Genomic DNA, 26163 nt, shown 5'->3' with positions numbered 1-26163 from the left:
TATCTCTGTTAACATCCACAGGTTTTTTTCATGCTTATCTAATCTGGTTTGCTCTGCATACTTGCTTAAGGATTTTTGCCAAACCAGTCCTATTTTCTCTCCACATGTTGTCCAGCATGTGTCTTCTTACTCACCAGTGTTTGTTCTGAGTTTGTCTCTTTCTGTGAAGAGAATCCCATCCTTGTTTGTCACTTTATACCTGTTCCAGTTTAGTGATTGTTGTTTCATCAGGCATAATCTTTAGGCTCATCACTGGGTCGAGAAAGGGTGGTTTCTAGCTCTCACACTGAGTCCTAGCCAAATATGCTTCAGTACAGAAGTTACAGTCAGAGCTGTATTCTGCCTTCAGCTGCATTGTGATCAGTTCGTAAATAACTGATCTGAGCCTGGAGTACTCTTACCATGTCTTTGAGCTTGTGCAGATTAATGTTTTTGGTCAAAACCTTAAGAACTGTTTTGACCAAATTTTCACAGGTATTATGAAAACTTCTTCAAGAGTCAAGCCAGAAGTCTGAAGTATTAACCTACTTGAAAAGCTGTCTGGTTTTGTCTGAATAAGGTTTGTATTTTGCTAGCCCAGTGTTTAAGCTCTAGAAAAATATCCTTCAGAGACATCCTTGTCTCTAAACTGGAGAGACATGAATCTGATGAATGGACCACCCGGTGGATAAAGAACTAGCTGGATGGCTGCATGCAAAGAGTTGTGGTCAGTGGCTCAGTGTGCAACTGGAGACAGTTAACAAGCGATGTCCCTTAGGGGTCGGTGTTGGGACTGATCCTGTCCAATATCTTTGTTGGCAACATGGGCAATGGGATTGTATTGGCAAGTTTGCTGACAACACCAAGCTGTGTGGTTCGGTTGACACACTGGAGGGAAGGAATGCCATCCAGAGGGACCTTGACATGGTTGTGAGGTGGGCTGATGCCAACCTCATGAAGTTTAACCATGCCAAGTGCAAGGTCCTACACCTGGGTCGGAGTAATCCCAGGCACAGCTACAGGTTGGGCAGAGAAGAGATTCAGAGCAGCCCTGCAGAGAAGGACTTGGGGGTGCTACTCGAGAAACTTAACATGAGCCGGCTTCAGTGTGCGCTCTCAGCCTGGAAAGCCAACCGTATCCTGGGCTGCACCAAAAGGAGTGTGACCAGCAGGTCGAAGGAGGTGATCCTGCCCCTCTACTCTGCCCTTGTGAGACTTCACCTGGAGTATTGTGTGCAGCTCTGGTGTCCCAAGCATAAAGAGGACATGGAACTGTTGGAACAAGTCCAGAGGAGGGCCACGAGAATGATCAGGGAACTGGAGCACCTCCCATATGAAGACAGGCTGAGAAAGTTGGGGCTGTTCAGCCTGGAGAAGAGAAGGCTGCGTGGAGACCTCATAGCAGACTTCCAGTATCTGAAAGGGGTCCTATAAGGATGCCAGAGAGGAGTGCTTCGTCAGGGACTGTAGTGGTAGGACAAGGAGTAATGGGTTTAAATTTAAACAGGGGAAGTTCACGTTAGATATAAGAAAGTTCTTTACTGTAAGGGTGATGAGGCACTGGAACAGGTTGACCTAAGAGGTGGTAAATGCTCCACCCCTGGCAGTGTTCAGGGCCAGGCTGGACAGAGCTTTGGGCAACACGGTCTAGGGTGAGGCATCCCTGCCTATGGCAGGGGGGGTTGGAACTAGATGGTCTTAAGGTCATTTCCAGCCCAAACCATTCTATGATTCTGTGAATATGCAGGCAGGTCCACAATATGGAAAAGTTCAGTGCAGCACAGTAAAGCCTAGCAGTTGTTTAAAAATTGAGTGAAATTGTTCAAACATGGATTTAGACTACAAACAGCCAAGCGACCTTAGCTTTGCTTAGCAGAGATTAAGATAGCTGGTGCCTGTTTGCTTTGGATGGAGCTGATAATATAGGAGACAGGAAAAGCAAAAGATTTGGGAACAGTGGATTGTTTACATAAGTTTAGTCATGTATACAGTCGGGTTAAAACTGTAAACAGGAAGATTGTTAGGAACATGAACATGCACATTTTGATTCAGCATTTGATGTCGTTGGTCTTACGAGCAGTGAAGATGCTTTACCTGCTGGTCCTTGCTGTTCTATTGGTACTACTGTTCAGTTTGTAACTCTTCTTATTTTGACTGAAAAAGAAGCACTTAGGATATATATATTATTTTTTTCTGCCAAAATACAAATTGTGCTTTCGATCCCAGTAGTCTGTAAAGTTGAGTCTTTGCTGCTGCATTTCACTGTGTTGATTTTTAACTCGCCTATCAACTATATTGAGACACCACATGTAACCTTAGACTGATTCCATATTCATCAGAAACATTTTTCTTTCTGGAACTACTAGCATTTCTATGTAAGAAATAATCTCCAGTGTTAGGTCTTGTGTAAGGGCATAAGAATGCTGTAAGATCTGTTCTCTTAGTGCGGACTGCATTCCGCTCAATTATTTTTCTTTTTCCATACCTCGTTCTTTTGGGTGCTTTGTCATAAGTGGCAAGACTTTAAAAAGTCTTCATCTTTCAGTCAGACTGGCTCTTCAAGCCAAGATTTCTCAGTTGCATCTGTTTTCTCTCATGCTCAGTCTTGCTCTTTGCACATTCCTTTTGTCTGTCCCTAATGTTTGAAAGTTGAGAGCTGTCTTGAATGATACATGCTTGTAAAATTCTGTGCAGAAAAAAAAAAACCCTAAAAGGCATCCGAGTACACCATTTACAGTACTTGGCAAGAGTGGATAAATATTTAAATATGAGTACATGGAAAAGAACAGAACCGGTGACCTTCTTGGTGTGCATGCCTGTAGCAATACCACGGTTCCTGCTGTTAAAACAAGTAATTGTTTATTCTTGCCCTGTATTACTAGGATACTATTATAAGAGTGTTATGTTTGCTCATGGTTAAGCCTATGGGAATCCCATATCTCTTAAAACTGTAATCAAGAAATTTTGCTGATCAATCAGAGAAAAAATTGTCATAAATTAACTTCAATTTCAGTGGAATTGTAAGTATATTGGCTACTTGTTTATACAGTTGTTTCTCTATCTGTAAATGATGTGCAATAGCCTACTGAGCTGCTGTGTAATGATATGCCTTGTGTAGTGAACTTTGGCTTCTGTAATCCTAGGACTACACAAAAGAGAGGAGAATCATTTGGAATCAGTAAAATAGGCAACAAAATAAAAGGTGTATTCAAGAGTTCTGCTATGGAAGGAGCTATGTTGCCTAACTATAACTTAAATGAAGGAGAAGATGACTTTGTGAGTAAAAGCTTTACATTGGTCTTTAAGTCTCTGTTGTGTTTCTTTCCTTATTTGAAAATGCTAAGTTTCTGCCTTTTCTGCTGTCTTACTTCAGTGAAGGGTTTATATGTGCTGGCTTCTGATTAAGTTACCTTGTTTCCCCTGTATTTGTTCACAATCCAAGGCCACATCCCTGATTACTGTGCCTTTGAGCTTACTGCTTTAGTACAGAGAAGTACTAAAAGTGTCAGACATTTTTGTAAGCAATGAATTTTTCTCTAAAAACCTACCATGCCATTTTACAGTTGTAGATAGTAAGGTGTTTTTAAGACTGTGCTCAGCTCTTCATCTGAAGCTTGCTATGAGACCTTTAAAACCATATTTGAAGTAGTGGAGAAATTGCTGTCAGGTTGGGCAGTGTTGCAGCCAGGAGCCAAATAGTCCCATTTGTTTCAGCTGTCTCCCTTAACTAATGGTTTTCTTTCATGCTAAACAACAATTAATAAAGCCAATGACAGAATATTTCACAGGACATTGGTGTCTGAAGCACATACCGGGGACCACAAATGGAAAATTTTAAGAAGGGAAGAGGAAGGAATTGGTCAGAAACTATCAGTAGTTGTGTTTTTTTACAGTGTGTCTGCCAATTCTACCTTTTGAACTTCTTCCTAACAAACAAAAAGTTTAAGCATTTATCGCCTTGCTAAACTGCTAGCTCATTCTCCACAGCCTAAAGATAAAATAGTAACTATGAGTTTATATTATTCACCTATTTACTTTCAGAAGAGGGTGGGAAGGACTCAGCAACATAGAACTCTAGATAGATTTGTTTTTTTTCTTTAAGAAGACAAGAAAAAAGGCAATTTTCTGCATAACATAATCTTCATGAAGTCAAACCTTTAAGAGGGCGGAGATATTGCAATTAACTTCTTGGCTAATTAAGTTCTTGTTGCTGAAACCTCTCTCTTTTTGAGGCAAGATTCTAATCAAAGTGAGTTAATTTTGCACCATTCCTATTATAGATTCTGCTAGCCAAGGGACGTGGAAAGATATTCTCCTATAGTAGAAGAATTACTAGAAGTATAATCAACGCAGTGGAGCTCAAAGGAGAAACACGTTTTTGTGCCAGAGCACAAGAAGTTACTTGAAACAGACAGACAGTATAGAGTCTAATCATTACTAAGGAAGGTTTTGAAATATACAGAATGGTTTTAGCCTAGGCAAGAATGGAAATTTTTAGGTGCAGCATTTTCTCAAGTACCTTCATTAAATAAATGGAGATTATTACTTTTTAACTAAACCTGCATTAGACAAAATTTAAGAAATACCTACGTCCTTTCATTTGGTAAGTATGGATGGGAAGAAGAATTTGTTAAAGAAAACACTGTTGTAAAGCTGCTGTGTGTCTGAAGAGCTTGACAGAGCTGTGACTTCATTTCATGAGTGAATACTGAATATATAGAATTCAACATGAACAACGTCGCAGTAAACGCAGACATTCACAGGGTCAGAGGAAGAGCTCTGTGAGAAATGAAAGATGTGATCTGGGAAATTAGAGTATAATTACAAGATGGTGGCAGTGCAGTATACAGATTTAGCAACTTTTTGATTAGCTTATGTATGGAGGTTGTGGGAGTTACTTCCTCCTACCTAGATTCTGATTAGGTATTTAAGTAATTGGTGTTATGTAAGCTTTGTGGGTTCAAGGCAAATGTAAGGTAAAGCATAGCAGTGAAACTAGTTATGGGCATTGTGACAAGAAACTGATCAATGTCAGTCTTTTGACAAAGTCATGTTGATGCAACTAAAGCCTATCAGAAACATCCATTTAGTCTAAGGAAATCATGTTGGCATAGAAACGTGTTAGCAGCTTTCTGTAGCTCTGGGCAGTCACTTTGTAAGCTGCTAATATGATAATAGTAATTCCATGAAACCACACTGAATAGTTGTCAGCTACATGTCAAATATTCCACAAAACCACACTGAATCTTTGTCAGCAAAAGATCTTCTTCATGTTAAAGCACAGCTGTTGTTACCAAGGCAACCAGCAGACCTGTAGACTTGATTTGTGGTTTTGACGGATTAAACAAATGAAAAGAGTCTGGGGTAACCTGTTTTGAGCTTGGTGGTCTTAAGCAGACCACCAAGAAAGAGGATTTAAAAACCCCAGGAATTCATGCATCTTGGCTTGCAGTTAATGCTGTGGTTGTTGTAGTGGAAAAGCCTGGGAATTTGCATAGGATGATTACCAAAACTGGGCTGTAAATCAGGTGAGGGGTCTGGTGAAAAGAGGTTAAGAGCCTGTGAACCTTAGCTGATGATTAAATATAACTTTGGAAGGGCTGAGTGAAGATTGTTATGGCCTCTTCATGAGCACTTCAAGGATGACTGCCTCCTACCTGCTCTAAACCTTACGCTGACTGCAGTGCTGGGAGTGTAATCACTGTATCAACTAATAGTGTAGTCCACTGTATGAAACTAAATAAATAGGATGAGATGAGGGCTACAGTCAGTGGAAAATGAATTGGAATGAAATAATTGGAAAATGCAGGTAAGAGTTGAGTTTCAATCACATCTGTGCTTCAGCATTTAGTTCAGTCAAGGACTACATAATTGGGTAAGTCTGAGTGTTTCTAGAATGATCTTGCATTTTTGGAAGGACGTACTAATGCAGGCTGTATATTGAGTGCTAATGCAGATATTAAGTCAGGAATAAGGTGATAATTTTGGCAGCCAATAGCTCAGCCTGCACAGGGTGAGGGAGTGAGTACAAACTGCGCCCAGTTCATGCTGCCCCATCTGCAGAAGCTCAGATGTTGCTGACTTAGAGTTGCTATCCTGAAATGCTGTCCTGCTGTTTCTATCCAGTGGTGACAACTGCATGAAGCCTGGGGAAGGGGGAAAATAGGGTAAGACCTCATATAGAGGCTTTGTGATTGTAAAGCTACCTGACAACCCTGTTGTTGCAGATCAGAGAGCATCGGTCCTATTTATTCCATTCTTTGATGCAAGTCTGCCCTGCAGTTTGTAAGCCCAAATTGTTCATTCCAAGTTAGGGTTATTTGTGTTTGCTTTGTGAAAGAGCACAGCCTCTGATTTAGCTCTCAAATTGTGAACCACCACAGCTGAGCATGGACTCTCTGCAGCAACTCTTTTTATCAAATCAGGTAATGGAAGCAAAAAGGTGTTTAGAAGAGATTCAGTTAGTGGATCCACAGAGATCTGTTTTGGAAGACAAAGGTCCACACTGTAACCAGGTTAAAGATCATTTCAGTGTCATGCAAAGGCAAAACAAAACTGAACGAAGGTTGCTCCTGTGTGTTGAACCATTTGTGCTTCAGCTGCAGTGGAGTCATGATCATGTGAATATTGTAATGGAGACACAGCCAAAATTGTTTCAGGGACACTATATTGCCTTAAAGCATTAATTGGATTCTCCTAATACAGGCAAAACTTGTTAAGCCACCTAGGCTTGGTCTTTGAGTGGAATTTGGCTTTAAATTATGAAGCTAAGGGAAATGGACTTGAAAGTGGCATTCATGCTTTTCCCAGTGTGCTGTAGTTTCATACATTGTAAATGCATATGTTAAAATCCCCTATTTTACAAGTGGTGGTATTCTCAAGTCTTTATGTGAGGACTTACTGAAATAATGTACTTTGAATTGTTGCTTAACTCCAACCTATCTCAACATTACAGACCCAATAGCTCTGTAAACTGTGGTTGGAAGGGGAAGGTGCTGCCGTGTGCATAGGCTGGAGGCAGGGTGATGAACACAATTTCAGTTTTGCAAGGAAACAGGACTACTGTTTGTTTTTCTTTTTCCACCTGCTTGCTTATAGTTGTGAAAATACAAGAACATTTTGCCCCAGTGCATCTTTATCGAGGTCTAATCTCCCCCCAGATTCTTCAGTCTGCTTTACTTTGTCACCTGTTTTGAGTCTAAGGCCAGCCCTACCCTTCCTTCCCATGGGTGCTGTCTCCTCTTTCTCAAAAAGAACATTCATTCTTTTGGGTCATTTTTATTATTTTTTTTTCCATGTGGTGAAGATGCAAATGGGTTGCACATTGATCGGAGAAATAAATAGCTTTCCAAGGATAGCTGCTGAAGCTTGGCTTGTTTGTGGTCATAAAAGATTCGTAGTGCTTCCTTTGTCATTGTCTGGGACCTGAGAATTTACTGTGCTGTGCGGTAGCTGTGTGATTAGTTGCCTTTGGGCAGCTCAGCCTGTCTGTGATGAGCAGTGTTAGGAGCATAAAGTGAGTGTCAGTGTAGTACTGGGACTGCAGTTCAAGTTCGAAATAATGGCACTGGTTGTAAAAGTCTGGTTGCATATGTTAAAATCGGCATTAATGTTTTATGGCGTGGAGTCCGAGTTTATGACCTCCATGCACCCGAGCTACGCTATGTGTAGCCAGCAAGGATTAGGCACATGCTGCTTCCCGGCGCATCCATTTCTGGGGTCAAGATGCTGAAACTGGAGCTGATGGGGAATGGAGATGGCTTTAAAAAGCTCTCTAGGCTGCAGGAATAATTCAGTCCCAGTTGTGGCTGTGTTGCACCTTGCAGAACAAGTCAGATTCATGTGTCCACAACATACTCCATTGCGCTCTGCTATGGGGTGGGAGACTCTAGCTTGGTGCACTGTTGGCTTCTATCTCTTGCGTTTGCCTAGCTTCTTGGCCTGACCTGGTAAGCTTAAATCTCCAGTTTGCATCCTTGTATGGTGGAAAATGCATTGCAGCTAAATCTGCTGGACCCAAGCTGGTTCATGTAGCATTCAGTCTGTGTCTAAGGCTTTCTTCAAGCTGTTTCCTTTAGTATTTAGCTCTGTCACTCACTCTTCTCCGCTTAAGTATCAGTTTATGGAACTTGATAACACCATAAAAACTTTCAGATCTCTCTAAGTGCTGCTAATTTCAAACTAATTTGCAGTGGATCTAAAAATAGAAATTAGTGTACATGGAAACTCCATTAATGTAATTTTTTTTCTTTTATTACTTAGTGACACACATTAAAGACATGATTTATGTTTCATTATCATATACAAGGTTTGTAAAGGTAGACTGTACCAATCAGAACAGTTGATGTTTGAATCTTTACAGATTGAAGAAGGCGTTATGGTGATGGAAGATGATTCTCCTGAGGAGGCTGTTACTACCCCAAATACACCCCGCAACCTTGCTGCATGGAAAATTAGCATCCCATATGTAGATTTTTTCGATGATCCCTCCTTGGAAAAAAAAGACAGAAAGGAGAGAATCCCTGTGTTCTGCATTGATGTAGAGAGAAATGATAGAAGGGCAGGTATGCAATGTTGTGGATAAGTAAAGTGTCATTTAGAAATGAACTCAAAACATTCTAGAGTGCTGTATCTGATGGGTGTTGCAGTGTGTTTTGCATACATGTTCTTCTGATTTTGAAATAATGATTTGAAAGTTATGAGGAAATGTGTTTGACAGCTAAATGATCACATTAAATATTTGCAAGTTGAGAACTGACGACTCAGTGTGAATCAGCTCCATTTAGACTTCATGCTAAAGTTTAAGAGTTTATCTTGCAAAAATCCTGATCCCACAATTCATATTAATAAAGACCTGTCATATTTTCCTTTTACTCACTCTGAACTTTGGAAAAATGAACAACAGATAACTCTTTATATAACTTTTGAAATATAGTTCTTGGGAAATGAAAATATTTTGGCTATTACGAATGTGTTTTGGCTTGCAGATAGTTTATCAGTATGTTGATAGTAATGAGTCCATATTGAGTGGAGAGACTGCCTCATCCTGGGGCTGCACAGATTTGTGTCATTGGAATTAATACTTCCATACTATGCCAAAGTGTTTAAGAGTTATGTAGTGATATCTTCTAGGAGGAAAAATGATCAGGATATGGGATGGTGCAGAGCACTGTATTCAACAAGTGGTATTTCTGTAAATCATTTGGCTAAATGTTTGAGAATAGATCTAATATAGTCCTAATGAATTTTGAAGTTATGCAGCATTCCACTGTTTAGATTTTAGGGTTCCCCTAAACGAGATGATAATTTCCTTGCTAGTACCATATCTATTTACCAGGTATGCATTTTAATTTAACACTTAAATTACCTGGCTGGGATTTTTTTTTTTTTAATGCATTTTGGGGTGCTAATATAATTGAGGATTTTTTTTCTGCAATAATTTGTGTCTCAAGTTTCATAAAGCCAGGTTTATTTTTAATGTTCTGTTTGTTTTGGTTTTTTTTCCCAGTTGGGCATGAACCTGAGCACTGGTCTGTCTACAGGAGGTATCTTGAATTTTATGTACTTGAGTCAAAGCTCACTGAGTTTCATGGTATGTTCTTCAATATCTGTAAAGCCACTTTCCCACTGCTGTGATTATCATTCAGTAGTGAGCTGAAATTCGAAATAATGAAATCGTTTGCCGCGTTACAAGAATAATTTAATCTCCTTGATATCTTTATTAGGTACATTTCCTGATGCTCAGCTTCCCTCGAAGAGAATCATTGGCCCCAAGAACTATGAGTTCTTAAAATCCAAGAGAGAGGAGTTTCAGGAATATCTGCAGGTATCAAACTGACCTCTGGAGCAAAGAATACTCTAAAGCTAATTATATAAAACTAATAAAAGATTATAAATTTGGTTTGGTGGGTTTTGAGGGTTTTTTGTTTCTAAGTAACTTGAGTTTTAGAAAGGGATCAATTGGGGAAATAAAACTTGTTAAAATTTCATGTGACTGAAAGCAGAAGACAATATCTATGATAATATAATGCTCTTTGAATATATTTTTGCTGTACAAAAACTGATTTTTAAAGATTCATTTTAAAGTACTTAGACCTTTTTCTTTCCTTGTATCTCAAAGAAACTTCTGCAACATCCAGAACTGAGTAACAGCCAGCTTCTAGCTGACTTTCTGTCACCTAATGGAGGAGAGACTCAGTTTCTTGATAAAATGTTGCCTGATGTGAATCTTGGTATGTATATTAGTTGTTTATCCTGATAAATAGTAATGCTATAGTGTAATTGGATGATAGGAATAATGAATAGATAGTAGAGTAGATAACAAGTAGCAGATAGATAGTAGAATAGATAACAAGTAGTAGATAGATAGTAGAGAGGAAGAGTAGGTAACTTGGGTAAGGATAGGGATTCTTTCCTTGAAGAAAAAGACACTTTGAAATTATAGAAAAAGTGTTGAAGTTGCTTTTGAATTTTTGTGTCAGGAAGCAAACAAAAATGTAGCAAATTGAGGAAGTTGAGGAAGACTTTATGGTATTGTGACGAGTCAAATCTGCACAAGTCAGTCATTGTTTACAGGTGTGATTGTACAAATGATTTTGTAATATAAACTACCTTTGGGTGTTAGTTGATTAAAATCTGTTCCTGGTGTGAACCTGCTGGGGTGATCATTGACTTAGTGTGCCTACTCATTTGTTGAATTGAGATTTTTGTGGGCATCTTCCAGTTAAATGGTTTCATTTTGTTTCAGGCCTCCCCTATAGATCCAACTACGTTGTTAAAAAAAAAAAAAGCTTATAATTATGGTGTTCACTTTAATGCATCTCATGTCTGAGCCTATGCTTCACTTCCCAAAAAAAACCCAAACCACCCCAACAAAAACCAACAAAACATTTTAACAAGTCTTGGCATTTTAAGTAGGCTTTTTGGGAGAATGGGCAATCTTACTATTATCATTTTATCATTGTACATACTTTCCAGTGTAAGTTCCAGATTTAATGACATGTAGATAAGAAAGCTATTACTGTAAATATAGTGGTTAAAACTAATCCTAGACACTTTCATTTTTCAGCATTCAGAGTTACTGTGCTGTGTCTTGATAGCCATAACAGGACAGAAGAGCTGACTTTTAAGACCCCAGCTGTAGTCTGTCCAATTTGTAAAACTTTACTCACCAGTATTTTCAAGACTGGATCCATGTTCTCTCCAGATGATCTGATTATTGCCAGGGAAAGTGGAGAATCTCATTTTTTGTAATAAATGTTTATAAAGGATGAAAAATACAGAAAGCTTTAGCTATTCTGGTGTCACATAATACCGCTGTTACAGTGCGATAGCTGTTTATGTTTGAGCCTTTATAAAAATTACAAAGGTAGATCTGGAGTACTTTTATTCTTAGAGAAAAAATGTATTCAGGTATTCATCTGTGTATTTTTCATATTTTAGATATCTGTTCTTGAAGACTACTAAGCTATAAGCTGGATACATGGGAGACTTCCTTTTCATAGCTGTTTGTGCCAGATTAGAAAAAAAATCCTGTTTTAAAAAGCTGTTGTATTTTAAATTCAGTACTAGACAATGAGTGTATAAAATGTAGCAGAGCAAAATGTCTTTAAGATCAGGCAGTGATAATAGAAAGTTTTTGTTTGTCTGTTTCTAACTATAGGTAAAATTATAAAATCTGTTCCAGGAAAGCTGATGAAAGAGGTGAGTAAAGCTTCCAGGCTGCCAACATTTTAACTTCAGTAACTAATTTTACGTGCTTACTAACTTAGAGGCTAGTCAAAAAGTTGTTTGGAAATTCAGTTGAGGGGTTGGATTTTTTTTGGTCTTTCCCCCTTCCTATAATTATTGAAGTGATGGGCCACTCATGTTTTATTTCAGAAAGGTCAGCATTTGGAGCCATTCATCATGAATTTTATCAACTCCTGTGAATCTCCCAAGCCTAAACCAAGTAGACCTGAACTTACCATTTTGAGTCCAACTTCTGAAAACAACAAGAAGGTAGAGTAAATCATCTCTCCTCCTCACTTCAAGGTGTGGGAAAATGACCGTATTTTGAAAATGAAAAGAATAAATAGGAAAAAGCATAAATATAAGTTCCTTATCTGTATCTTTTCACACAAGAGAGAAAATAATAGCACAGAGAGAGCTTTGTCATCTTCTGTGTTGTAAATATCTTAGTCTGAACAATTTTTGAGGGTTGTGGATATTTTGGTTTGGTGTTTTTTGGTTTTGGTTGGGTTGTTGTTTTTTTTTTTTCCTATTCTAATTGGTTTTGGAGATAAGGATACAGAGTAGAGAGCCTGGGAAGTACAGAGAAAAGAAGAGGGAAGGCAAAGGTGAAAAACAGGGAATGTTTTAATGCCATGAGTGAGCTTCCTTTTTGAAGAGCTTGAGTGATGAAAGTGTGACTTTTCCAAGTGCTACAAACTAAATTTTTCGTGGTGCTGATATTTATCTGCCTTTAAAATGTTAGTGTACAGTTCATTGATGTCTGGCATACATAATAGATTAATTGTATAACTTACGTATAGTTTCTCTGTCTAACATTGCCACAGTTAAAGCCCAGCACTTCCAATTTTAACCTTTTACTTGACTATAGGAAAAGATAGTTCCTTTCTTAGTCTTCCTATATTTTTGGCTAGAGCCTGGTAAAACTTACTTGAAAGATCTCTTTTACCTTCAGGGGCTTTAAAAAGACACTGGTCTTTATATTTCTGTGCTAGACTGCTTTAGGTTGTTAATGTATTTGTGGAATTTACAGCAGAATACTGGGTCTGGACAAGGATTTCAGAGACCCAAGCTCAGTGTTACAGAGTTGGTGTGGTTTGGAACAAAATGTTTAATGTGCATACACTTCTGCATTTGAGAGGTTCTAAAAGAAATCTTGGTACTAGAAGCTTTTCTGCTATCTTGATTGCTTTGGAAAGAAGTTGAAACTGGGCTATGTGGGTGTTAGTCTTTTTTTCCCAAGTAACAAGTGGTAGAACAAGAGGAAATGGTTTCAGGTTGCACCAGGGGTGGTTTAGATTGGATGAGGAAAAATTTCTTCACTGAAAAGATTATCAAGCACTGGCACAGGCTGCCCAGTGAAGTGGTTGAGTCACCATCCCTGGAGATACTTAAAAGATGTGTCACTTAGGGACGTGGTTTAGTGGTGGACTTGCTAGTGCTAGGTTAATGGTTGGGCTTTATTTTTAAGGTCCCTTCTAATCTAAACAATTCTATGATTTTGTATAAGCTGGGACACTTCATTTTGCGAAGTGATAAACTGGAGATTCATGAATCTAGAGAATAATGCACAGCATGAGAAGACAGGGTAAAGACTGTTTAGGGGTTTTTTTCCTTCTCTCTCTTCTAGTGCAAAAGCATTAAATGGGGATGGTAGGAGCCTGGCTGAGAGAAGTAAATGATGGCTCTTGCAATGGTTAGTACATTTGTGGAACTCTTTGCCCAAAGATGTTGTGAATGCTAGCAGCTTACAGAACTATAAGGTGAGACTGGGTAAATCACAAAAGGGAATCTATTTAGAGTGAATACATGTAGAGAAACTGCATCCAGCAACTGAACCTTTTTTTTTTTTTTGAAAATAGTTAGAGGCTTGAAGAATACTGGTGAAAAGTGCTGTCTTTGTTTGTTCTTTTCTTATAAGAGCTAGAAGCCCAGCATCTCTTCATGGTTCTTGTTGGTGATTGGCTGTTGAGAAAGTGGACCTTTTGATTTCCTTCACCATGCATATTTTTAAAGTGTTATGACATTTACAGGATTTGCAGCCATAAAACATTTATACTGATCAAGTATAACGGCAGTTAAATTTAGCCATTTGTTTAGATTTCATCTTCTAAACATGAAGTCTGAATTACTACAGCCAATACTGTAGTGTCAGCTTACATACTTGCGCACGCAAAATTAGTTGCTTTCAAGTCCTTCCTTACCTTGAACACCATTTGTAAGGTTGATATTTTGCTATTGTTGTCTAATTAAAGGGTTATAAATGTATCAGCAGATTTAAAACTCGTATGTAGAGGTTTTGACTTGTGCCAGAAGCAGTATATGCATATATACTTCAGATGGGTTTTGTAAAACCGCTGGCAGTGTACTACGGCACGCTGTGAACAATCTGGTAATACTTCACTATGATCTGTCAGAAACTACTGAAGTTAATAGTTTCGATGCATTTAACAAATTTAAATAATATAATTGAGCAACAAGCTTTGTACTCTGAGGCATTCCTATGAATACAGGATTCTTTCTGTACTTTGCTTTAAAAACCTTCCCTGAAGGATCAAAATTAACTCTTTAAAGAGATATACAAAACCTTTTTGATTTGTACATGGTTAAAAAAAAATATATAGCATTGCTCAGTTAAAATGTAAGCTTATTCTCTGAAGTTTCAGTATGTTGTTCTTGTAAAAGAACGTGTACAGAAATTCAAGCTCTGAAATGAGGTTTTCCTGATTCTTTTCAACCAAGGTGATCTTGGTTGATCCAGGAAAGCAAAGAGCTGGCTGCACTTCAACTTTCCTTTTGGAATACTAAGTTTTCCTTAAGCAAAACAGATCGTTACTGCCTTCTGTTTTCAGATGTCTTTTTCAGAAATACTGTTGTGGGGAAAACCTCCTTATCATCACTGACTGTATGCACTCCTCTGGAGACACAAGTTTGTAGAGTCAGTTGCAAGTTGTTGCTGGTACTGCTGATTATCCTGTAGGAGGTGCTTTTGTCATGACATGACTTTCTTTGCAGAGAGCAAAACAGATGAGACTAGCCCCAGCTCTCCCTTCCTCACTATCTATTGTGAAAGTGAGTTCACTGTTTTTCTAAGGTATTCTAGGTAGTTGTTTTATGAATAAGTAATTGATTCTACATATATTTTAAATTTTCTCTGTTCTTTCCCAAATGAAATCTGTTTTGTCTGGGGGAGACATTGGCTGTAATTGGATGGAAAGTTTCAGATTTAGGTATGTTTCCTGCAGAGTCATAATTATTACTTAATGATGGGCACTTAAGACACTTTGCCTTGGGGTGATGCAGCAAGACAGATGCTGCAATGATCAGATCTATGAACTGTTTGTCCTCAAATTATACTGCCAATTTTGACCAGCAGAGACATGTATGCATAAGGAATTCATGTGCTGACTACTTTTTCGTTGATTTCCTATCTGTCAGTTTAGCCAGAGGGCACACACTCAATCAATCAATAACTAATAGAGATCTGATATCCCAGATTGTGATGTGTATTGTGTTATGGTCTCTGCTGAGTCTTCCCACGCACATTGTGAAATTCATCCCTCTCGCTGATGTGTCAGGGTGTTTGCACTTTCTTTGGGAGACAGTTTTCTCTTTCTCAAGTCAGTCCACACTTGGGAAAAGCTTTGTACCAGGTGCCAGGGCAGTGTGCCATTTACATCTTGTCACTTCTTGGATTTGATTTGTAAGACACATTGGTTTAATCTGCCAAACTGTTCTAGTTCAGATTAGTGGTGCTTTTTGAAAGCAAATCTGATCATCTCTGTTTATAGCATTTTCTCTCGTGCTAGGGAGTTGTCTTAGAACTCCTTAACTAAATTCATTTCAGATGAAACTGCTGGAAAACACTGTCTTGGAAGGCAGGCACCAAGGGTGTTCAGTCCAAAGGCAAGACCAAAGGTAGAGTGAGGTAACACTGCTTTCTACTCCCCAAATACACGTGGCATCAACTTTAGTTGTTCAGTTCTGTAGTTTCATTTCTGTTGTGCCACATGACTTATTCACAAAGATACAAGTGCTGTGCAGCAGCCTGGCATCCTTACCTCCTGCTGATGTGTATGAGTGCCAAAAGTCTCTACCAAAATTCTGTGAGCTACCTGTATGGAGTCAGTCATAGAATCATAGAACAGTTTGGGTTGGAAGGGACCTTCAAAGGTCTAGTCCAGCACCCCTGCAATGAGCAGGGACATCTTCAATTACATCAGGTTGCCCAGAACCACATCCAGCCTGTCCTTGAATCTCTCCAGGTATAGTGCATCCACCACCTCTCTGGGCAACCTGTATCCTGGGCTTCATCAAAAGGAGTGTGACCAGCAGGTCGAAGGAGGTGATCCTGCCCCTCTACTCTGCTCTCATGAGACCTCACGTGGAGTATTGTGTGCAGTTCTGGTGTCCTCAACATAAAAAGGACATGGATCTGTTAGAACAAATCCAGAGGAGGGCCACGAGAATGATCAGGGGACTGGAGCACCTCCTGTATGAAGACAGGCTGAGAAAGTTGGGGCTGCTCAGCCTGGAGAAGAGAAGGCTGCATGGAGACCTCATAGCAGCCTTCCAGTATCTGAAGGGGGCCTATAGGGATGCTGGGGAGGGACTCTTCATTAGGGACTGTAGTGATAGGGCAAGGGGTAACGGGTTCAAACTTAAACAGGGGAAGTTTAGATTGGATATAAGGAGGAAATTCTTTCCTGTTAGGGTGGTGAGGCACTGGAATAGGTTGCCCAGGGAGGTTGTGAATGCTCCATCCCTGGCAGTGTTCAGGCCAGGTTGGATGAGGCCTTGGGTGATATGGTTTAGTGTGACGTGTCCCTGCCCATGGCAGGTGGGTTGGAACTAGATGAGCTTAAGGTCCTTTCCAACCCTAACTGTTCAATGATTCTATGATTTTACCACCCTGACTGTAAGGAATTTCTCGCATCCAGCCTGACTCTCCCCTCTTTTAGCTTAAAACCATTATTCCTTGTCCTATCACAACAGGTCCTGCTAAAAAGTCTTTCTCCATCTTTCTTAAAGGCCCCTTTTAAGAACTGAAAGGCTGCAATAAGGTCTCCCCAGAGTCTTCTACAGGTGGAACAAGGGCAACTCTCAGCCTTTCCATACAGGAGAGGTGTTCCATCTCTCTGATCATTTCTGTAGCCCTCCTCTGGACCCTATCCAACAGGTCCATAGCATTTACCACTTAATTGGGCAGCCTGTTCCAGTGCCTCACCACCTTCACAGTAAAGCGCTTCTTCCTTATATCAAACCTAAACTTCCCCAGTTAAAGTTTAAACTCATTACCCCTTGTTCCTATCGCTACAGTCCCTGATGAAGAGTCCCTCCCCAGCATTCTTGTAGGCCCCCTTTAGATATTGGAAGGCTGCTATGAGGAGGGAGGGCTGTTTATTCTGGTATCAACGTGTTGGAATTTGCTGAGAGTACAGTACACATTCCCCAGTGCTTGTGCTGCCAACTCTGTTGCCATGAATAGGGTGCACCCAGGCTATGTCTTCTTCAACAGCCTGAATAAGAAATGCCTGAAAGAATGTGGAGGCAGGTGAAAGCCTGAGTTCAATCAGAAATACGCCTACTTCTTAGAAAGATTTTCTGCATGCTGCTTCCTTTTGGGTATTCCTGGTGTGCGTATTTTGAATATTGGTGGAAAGGCTTACAGTTAAAAGCACATAAAGAATGTGGGTAGTCAACTTTAAGTACAGCCAATGCAATTTGGTTTAATCCTATATCAGATCTGCTGGATTGAAAGAGTTACCAACCTCCCTGGTAAAAACGAATGAGCAAATAAACAACCCTGCTCCCCGCTCCTCAGAGTACCAACAGGATTTCTGGCTGTCCCAGCTGTGTTTCTATTCTGAAGGTCTGTGAGCAGCATGATTGTCTTCTGAACATACTTCTGTCGGACTTCTCAGTTGATGCAGATTTTGCAAAATATGCCTACAAAGGCCTTGTTCTGCTGGCTTGTGAAGACCTGCCAACAGCAATGAAAACAGTTTTTTGGAACACAAACAGTATAATGGGTTTTTATGCATAGTTACTTGGAGAAAGTCACGGTTGCTTTTCATTACACCAGGTGATGTGGTTCAGACACTATGTACGTTCTTTATTCTTACCATTTTGGTATACTCACCTGTACTTTGCAGATGAACAGGAAGAACAGTGGAAAGGTTCATGCCTCTGGCTGTGGATATTGTTCATTATCATGGTATTGCCTTTATAAACTTGACAGCTGTGGGTGTATATTTGCATATGCACTCACTAACCATTGAGTCACCTTTTTTCTATTAGGTGCTTTGTGTAAGCATTCATACTTATTTTGCTAGCTTTTCCCGTCAAGGTACAGTATATAGGCTGTTTGGTCTTTTTCTTAATACAGGCCTTCTATCTTTCATTTACTTCAAAAGCTTGGCTTCCATTATTAACTGGTACCAGTCCATGGAATTTGCTTATTGAAACCCTTTTAAGAATATTTCATTTTATAACCACAGTTATTGTTTAATCTTAAAGGAGTGAATAATGAGGGCACTGGAGTTTGTGTTGCTTATCTTCAGCTAATTACAACAGTGAGCATTGTATCATGTCTCAAATGTTAACATGTGCAGAAACATTTAGAAGCAAAATCCCATGCTTATCTGAATTGTGAATATAATCTCAACTTTTGCATTAGATATCCAACTGTATATCACTTTTCTTTCCTCTGAGCCAAAATCCTGGAAAGTGCAAAACACCTAAACAGAGATGTAATGACACTTTGTGTTATGACTGCTGCATCTTTCAGAAACACGTTGCTAATGACTGCAGGATACATGCTTGTATTAGTGCAAAGTACAGACTTTATGAAAACTGCACATTGGCTCAGTAATTCTGGCATTCATTCACCTGCTGTTGCTTTCTGAAATGCAGTGTGCAAGAGTCTTGAGCTTTCAAAGCTTGACAAATGATCAATGAACCATTATATTTAAGGAGCAAGACAGATTATTCATGTCCAGAGGTACCATAGAATCCTAGAATGGTTTGGGTTGGAAGTGTCCTTAAAGCTCATCTAGTTCCAACCCCCTTGCCATAGGCAGGAGCACCTTCCACTAGACGAGGTTGCTCAAAGCCCCATCCAGCCTGGCCTTGAACACTGCCATGGATGGGGCAGCCACAGCTGCTCTGGGCAACCTGTGCCAGTGCCCCAGCACCCTCAAAAGGAATAATTTGTTCCTAATATCTTATCTAAATCTAATTCTAAAAAATCTAAATCTAAGTAATGGGAAGAGCCGACTGATGGATCTCACCCCAGTTAGGTCCCAGAGTGCCTCTGGGGAGCCTGCTGCCCAAGGTACATAGAACATTCAAAAGTTGCTGCTTCTGGTTTGGGTGGAAGTGAAATAACACTTGAAAGTCAAAAAGCTTTGCCCTAAGATGGCCTTCATGTTTGATAAGGGCTCTTTTATAGATCACCTACCAGACTGCTGTTAATGATTTAGTTTGGCCTGTACACGCTCCTCTGAACCTGCATCTACATTGCACAATGGGCTGCTTTGATTTGGCTCAGTATGTATCGCCTCTGTCAGGTCATGGGGTGTATCTAAAAAATAAATGAGGCTCTTGTTTAAATTACAGTAATTCAACTAAGATTTTCCTAGTGTCCTAGTTTCAGGATAGAGGAGGATATAGACTTCAGTTTATACAGGTTTTTTTTAAACAACATACCAGGGACGCTTTCGTACAGTGGGCGTGAATAATTATGTGTTCTTTTTAGGTTTGTTACTTTTCCTGGATACCAGTCACCCACCAGTGCATTAACCATATTGGCTCTTTCATGTAATTTATGTAATAACTCGGTGTTGTTTAGTTTGAGTGAACTTTGTGAAGATAATACCAGCAGTTCAGCACGTAACAAAAGAGTGAGCCTAAAGAAGTATGAGTCAAAAGCTGCATCTTGCCAGATTTCCTGATGTAATTTTTCCTAAGAATGCGGACCGTTCTGTTCAGAGGCTTGCATGATTCGGAGCCTGTTGTGATTTGGATATGGTTTATGGACTTACATATTTTGGAGAATTGTGCTCCAGTAAGTGAGCTACGTATAAGCAAATTACTTCCTGTTGCTTGGAATTATTTTTAATTTGGGAGCGATGCAGAAAACTCCGTGTCAGTAGCAGTCATCTCAGGCAAGGCAATGCTATAATTATGTTGCGTTTGCTTCTAGTTCTGGGTTGTATTTTTAGAAGCCTGGCATAAACTTTTGAACTTTCTCCTCATAATGAGGAGTATTTTGTATAAATTCTTTTTTATCTTTACATCAACACTTTCTGGGATAAGATAATTTAAAATAAACTGTTAATGTTGATCGCTAGGTATTGTTAAATGTGGAGAGCCTCAGGATTCAGAGAAATCCTTTTCAGCTGCTGGAGCCCACAGACTTGGGGGAGGGCAGAAGGAATACCTCCTAGGTGGTAAGGAGTACCTCCTATGTGGTACTCCTTAATGGGATGCAGAGCAAAGCCTTGTGGGATTTTATAAGTATTATAATGATATCTTTTGGGAAGAACCAAAGGTGGGGAAATGGAGGAATTGTGATGGTGGTAACATGGGAAAATAGAAGGGTAAAGGAATAAAATGTGAAGTGGAATAAATTGAAAGAAACCAAAACTTCAGTAACTCCCCAAGATTTATGAAGCTTTTGCTATAAATAATCAAGCTGGCATGGGGAAAAAGGGCTTTCTCTTTGTAAGAAGTTGGATATTTTGTCCAGAAACTATTATATTTATTTCAAAATCATCACAGAATCACAGAACGGTTTGGGTTGGAAGGGATCCTAAAGATCATCTTCTTCCAACTCCCTGCCATGGACAGGGACACCTCAAAGCTCTGTCCAGCCTGGCCTTGGACACTGCCAGGGATGGGGCAGCCACAGCTTCTCTGGGTAACCTGTGACAGTATAGTAGCCAAAGAGAAATTTTAGGAACATTTGCATGTCATATGGTTCCTCTGTGATTTAAGGCTGACAAACTCCTTATCATTTATGCCCCTCATTGGTAGAATAGGATGCATCAAAGGAATGAAAGCCTGGGATAAGTCTAGCTACATGAAGGTATCGGGATCAAAAGGGCTCATGAATTAATTCATCGGTCACCCTGCTGATTTGTTGATTCCAGGTGTTTTGTTTATTGGTTATCTTGGCAACATGTGACATGTTGCCAATAGGCAATGTAATGTGACTATTTTAATGTAATGTGGTTATATATATATGAAATTATATGCATATGTGAAATACTATAGTGTAATGAGGTTATTTCCCTCCATTTTGAAAGTGAAGCATTTTTTTTTAAAGAAATAAATAATAAAAAAAGGAAAACTGATACTTTTTTTTTTTTCTCTGAAAGCTCTAGAAGAAAGCTACTTCTAGTTAAAAAAGAAAATACAAACCCAAAGAACTGATGGCTATCCTTTTGCTTTTGAATGAACTGTTTTTAGTCTGATGTTTCTGTTTTTAGCTCTTCAATGATTTATTCAAGAATAATGCAAACCGGTCTGAGAATACAGAAAGACGACAAAATCAGAACTACTTCATGGAAATGATGGCTGTAGAAGGGGTCTATGACTATTTAATGTATATTGGTAAGAAGTGCTTTCTCTTAATTATACTTCATGCTAAATAAGAAGTTCATGTTCTTTGGTAAGAAATAAAATTCCATTGTAGCACCCATGTATAATTCAGCACTTGCAAGCTTAACAATATACAATTTAGGAACAGTTGTTTTTTTAAAAAAGACTTCATTGCTGTGCTAAAACCTCATAATTTATCATTCATTATTCCTCAGATGTTTTATCTCTTTTCGTTCCTTATCTCAGAGTACAAGCTATGGGAGTAGGACCCTTCTCTTTTCTTGGATGTGCCTAGGTTGCTTGTATGCTCTGGTAGCTAATTAATAAAGAATAGCTAAGGGAAGTAGGAAGTATTTGATAAGCAGTCTGGCGAATGCTGATTTTTTTGGTGTTGCACTAACAAAACTAACATTACTTGCTTGTTTGCAGTCTTTCTTTTTTCCTTTTGAATAAGTGATTTCTTTGTCGTCAGTATTAGGAGAACCTGATAAACGTGTGTCACTGTAACTTTACAGGTAGGGTAGTTTTCCGCATTCCTGACTGGCTGCATCATCTCTTGATGGGAGGAAGAATTCTCTTCAAAAATACGTTGGAACTGTACACAGACTATTACTTGCATTGTAAGTTAGAACAGCTATTTGAGGAGCACCGGTTGGTTTCTCTGATAACACTGCTAAGAGGTTGGTAAAAGTTACATCTTTGATGTGGAAATACTGCTTTAGTTTGATATTTGAGATCACTTCTGTTATGTTTCCAAGAACTAAACTTTGCAATGCTTGAGGAAGCAAATGAAATTTTAAAAATCAAGTGGCCTATAAAGAGATTCCAAAAGTTTGTTGTGGAAAGATGCTGACTCAGCTATGTTATCTGTCAATGATGATTACAGAAAAATATATTATGAATAGTAACATTATCTCACAACTATAGGGAAGTGTTATCTGACTGCATTCTCATCTAAACAACACATCTGGCCAAAGCTCTGGTATCAAGACAGCTCTGTCCTTATCAAGCCAAAAAAGAGCACTTGTGAAAGACAAAAAAGGACAGGAGTAAGTCTTTCAGAGCCTAAAACCTGAGTGCCTTGTATTTCTGATGAAGAGCAGTTCTCATTCATAGGTAAACCTGAAATTTTTGATAGTTCAAGATAGTGGTTTTGCACAAGGTATACGTATTGCTTAGTTTTGAAAGTATAATGGAAATTGTAAGTATGGAGATCATAAAAAAAACCCTAAACCATAATTGATTTAAACCTAGAACATAATGCTATAAAAATCTGATAAGAGTGGAAACAAACTGGGAAAAGATGGTTGTCTTCCACACAGGAGAGGTATTCTGGATTCTATCAGGTTAATATAAGTGAAAGGCTATTATCTGGCAAGTCTAGAATTCCCTTCCAGTCAAGAGCATACAGAAAAAGAAGCTCAACTCGAAAGCCATAATCCAAAAGATATTTTAGATGGCAGTGATACATAATTGCCTAAAAGAGAGTTCTTTTTAATGTGTCTTCGCTGCAGATGCTGTGTTCTGTGAGAATACTGAACCTCGCTCTCTACAGGATAAACAGAAGCGAGCAAAGCAGACTTTTGAAGAAATGATGCGATACATTCCAGGTTCTATATTCCATGGCTCTCTGTATGAATATGGTTAATTATTCAAGCAGATATATAACCCAAATACAGTCACAGAGCTTTCTAAATCAAAAAGTACTCATGCTGCTAAGATTTGACTAGAATACTAGGGGTAAAAATCCCAGACTTCAGTTCCATCACTTAAGTGTTGCTGACTAAGGTTGTAGCATAGTGATTAATAAAGACACGATGGAAATCAAGAGCATTACAAATGTACTTAATACCATAATTTTTCAACTTTAGAATGCTCCTATGGTTTGTATTTTATGCAGATGAATACTGGGTTGAGGAAGACACACCGTAAAGTCAGAAGACAAATCTGAGCCATCCTTACACTCTCTAAACCAGGGGCCCATTTGCCAAGTTATTCAGAAAGTAATAAAAAGAAATCAGTTTGTGGTTTATCAAAGGATGCATTAGGAAATACACAGATACTATAAAAAGTGTAGTAACTTCTTAGGTGTGCAGCCCTGAAAGAAAGGGAGGAGTAAAGGTGGAACCAAAGGAGCGTTTGTTTTCCATGTACTGCTTTAGGTGGATAAAACTTGAACTTTCTTTAATTCAAGCTTTATTTTTTTTAAATTACTGGCGCTCTGTAACTGCATTGTATAGCTGTTTTGCTGTGCTTCCTAATGACTTATGTTATTTCTTGTTGGTATCCGGTCTAGATTTAATAGGCAAGTGCATTGGGGAAGAGGCTAAATACGAAGGCATCAGGCTTCTGTTTGATGGAATGCAGCAACCAGTGCTCAACAAACAGGTAATTTTGAACATGTGAGAAACCTGCCTTTTAGCTCAGAATTTCCTGAAGTGAATGCATGGCTCAAGCAAAGGAGTGAGCTCTAATTCAGAGTTAAAATAAAACCCAGTAGTTTTACCTTGGAGTGTTCTTAATTTTCTTTATTTTCTTTCAGTTAACTTATGTTCTGCTGGACATTGGGATTCAAGAGCTCTTTCCAGAGCTAAGTAAGGTAATGTGCCAACTCTGTTGAGGACCTGCGGAATTCTTCAAGCTGCTAATGAGTCTTGGTTGTTGGTGTATACTTGCTGCTGTTCCCTTTTAATACTACATGTAAATTTGGTGGGAAGTATGTGTTTTACTAAAGTATTAAAATCATCAAAATCTGGATTATCTACATTTTTGTTGATTAGCTCTTTCCAGATCAGTTTAGGCCCATTTCTCTCACATACAGAAAGCCTCAGTTTCCTTTCAGTAGGCTTGGACAGAGCAATAAGTAGTCAGGATCTTTGTGCCCTTCTCTTTGATTAATTGTCTCCGTTTTTCTGCGGAATTGTTTTATGCCTTTCCTGCTTTAGGAAGCGAATTCCGGATGCAGAGCTCAGGTTGAGCTTCAGCATTTGTCTTAAGAATATTTGGCAGGAGGGTTTCTTACCTCTAGTTCAGTCCCTTCAATGTTGACTCGAACTACACAGATAAAGAATTCACACAGCGCACAGTGCTATATAAACACATATCACTAGGTTTGTGATCCATGTGGTATTTGTACTTATGTATATAAAACCTTCACTGAGTTTTGTATAGTAATTTTACTGTTTGGTCTCCATGGTAAGCAGGAGATGTTAGCTAGTTAACTAGATTTAAAAAAAACAAACCAACCTCTTATTTAGAATAGATGTTCATTGCATGTGCCCTGTGTCTGAGGATTGCAGCGTGCCAGCGGCCATTTATTTTGCATGATAAATAGAAACTAATGTTAGATGTCAGAACAAGCTGGGGCACCTTCCATTGTTCTCACTGAAATGAGGCCTGCTTAGCAAATCCAACCTACTTTGTGCACCATCTCTATAGCTGCCTCCTCACCTCAGTGTTCAAACAGTTAAAAACGAAAGAAGACCCAGTCAACCAAGGAGGTAGTTTGGAGACTTGTGTGCTGCAGAAAGTACCTGCCTTAGCAGTTTTACTCTTCTGAACTGTTTTGTATCTCAGCAGCTAATAATACATATCTATGAGCATCGGCTTTGTTCAGTTGATGCTGAAGAAACTGAAGGCTTGGCATGTTAAGCATTTAAATAGTCTTTAAAGCACTGGTCAGGCCCAGAGGGTGGTGCTCAGTGGAATAAAGTCTAGTTAGACACCAGTAATTAGGGAGGTATCCCAGGGGTCAGTTCTAGGTCCAGGCCTCTTTAACGTCTTTGTTAATGATCTGGATGATGGGGCAGAGTGCAAGCTGCTGCTAACACAGAACTGTGTACTTCAGCGTGTAAAGGGGAAACTGAGTATCTTGGAAGTCTTTGTTTTGAGCACTGCTCTGTCAGCAGGGGAAACAGCAATGGGAGAGGTGGGAAAAAATCAGTTAGTGGGGATGTCAGTCTGCTTCCCAGTCTTGAGATCTGATAGACCTTGGAGGTCTATCCTGATATATATACCAGTGTGGATATATATATCAATAGATGCTGTGTTTAATGTCAACATGTGTAAGTGAACAGGCTTTAAAGACAAGAGCTGAAAAACACCTGTGATGAGTTTTGTCTTTGGTATAACATCCAGCCAGTCCCTACGAAGTCTGTCAGGCAGGATACAAGGAAAAGGGACAACTGAGAGAGGAGAAGCATTCCTAGCTGAGAAATCCAGTTGGAAAAAGACCATGCCAGTACCATTTCCAGAGAACTGCAGTGTTTAGAATACTGTGTGTAGCAGTTTGGACTGCTGAACTAGTTAGAACTTCCCAAGAAGGAAAAAAAATACTTATTTTGAGAAATAGTATTAAAAAGCTGCAGGCAGGTTTCTTTCTCTTAACTCTGTGTTCAAGTGGATGTTTTCATATACCATTAATCATTGCAGCTCAGTTTAGTCATTTTATGTAAATATGCATTTTCAAACTTTATAAGTTGTTTTTTCCCTCCATTACTGCTTAACAGGGTCCAAAGGAAGGCAGCTCTGTGTCATGTTGGATGTGAATGGAGGGACCTTGCTGGACAACCAGCAGAAACATCTGCTGTTCACTGTTGTAATGGGCATATGATGTTTTAACTGTGCATTGTACATTTTCTTGTAAATAACCTAAAATTTAAGTTCTAAAAAGATCTCTTTATCCAATAAAGACATTAAAGTTTAATACCAATTACAGGTAAATACTATATCTGTACTTTATAATTTAAAACTTTATTTAGCTGTTACCAATAAAAGTCAAATTCATTTCCTCAAAATCTCTTCATGTGAAATTACAGGATGACGTAGGACAGCTGGGAGATCAGCCAA

The 26163-nt window shown here is 39.1% G+C and overlaps 1 protein-coding gene across 3 annotated transcripts in view; it reads left to right on the top strand.

Annotated features, from left to right (window-relative positions):
- Nucleotides 1-26037, top strand: part of SNX14 (sorting nexin 14) — a 57207-nt gene extending 31170 nt beyond the window's left edge. For 2 of the 3 annotated variants that reach the window (XM_061369744.1, XM_061369743.1), the window contains 13 exons: nucleotides 3123-3255; nucleotides 8342-8543; nucleotides 9488-9571; nucleotides 9705-9805; nucleotides 10100-10211; nucleotides 11642-11682; nucleotides 11860-11979; nucleotides 21204-21327; nucleotides 21831-21995; nucleotides 22830-22925; nucleotides 23612-23703; nucleotides 23858-23914; nucleotides 25824-26037. In XM_061369744.1, coding sequence (XP_061225728.1) covers nucleotides 3123-3255; nucleotides 8342-8543; nucleotides 9488-9571; nucleotides 9705-9805; nucleotides 10100-10211; nucleotides 11642-11682; nucleotides 11860-11979; nucleotides 21204-21327; nucleotides 21831-21995; nucleotides 22830-22925; nucleotides 23612-23703; nucleotides 23858-23914; nucleotides 25824-25862 — 1366 coding nt within the window. In that variant the 3' untranslated portion in view covers nucleotides 25863-26037. Of the gene's footprint in view, nucleotides 1-3122; nucleotides 3256-8341; nucleotides 8544-9487; nucleotides 9572-9704; nucleotides 9806-10099; nucleotides 10212-11641; nucleotides 11683-11859; nucleotides 11980-15556; nucleotides 15628-21203; nucleotides 21328-21830; nucleotides 21996-22829; nucleotides 22926-23611; nucleotides 23704-23857; nucleotides 23915-25823 lie in introns of those variants that run through there. The other variant, XM_061369745.1, reaches the window with a different exon arrangement.
- Nucleotides 26038-26163: the final 126 nt, after the last annotated feature.

This window comes from Neopsephotus bourkii, unplaced genomic scaffold (genome assembly GCF_033783945.1).
Source record: "Neopsephotus bourkii isolate Nb327-2 ecotype Australia unplaced genomic scaffold, CSIRO-AGI_Nbou_v1 NB_1511, whole genome shotgun sequence".
NCBI lineage: Eukaryota > Metazoa > Chordata > Aves > Psittaciformes > Psittacidae > Neopsephotus > Neopsephotus bourkii.
This window is presented reverse-complemented; position numbering and strand designations above follow the sequence as displayed.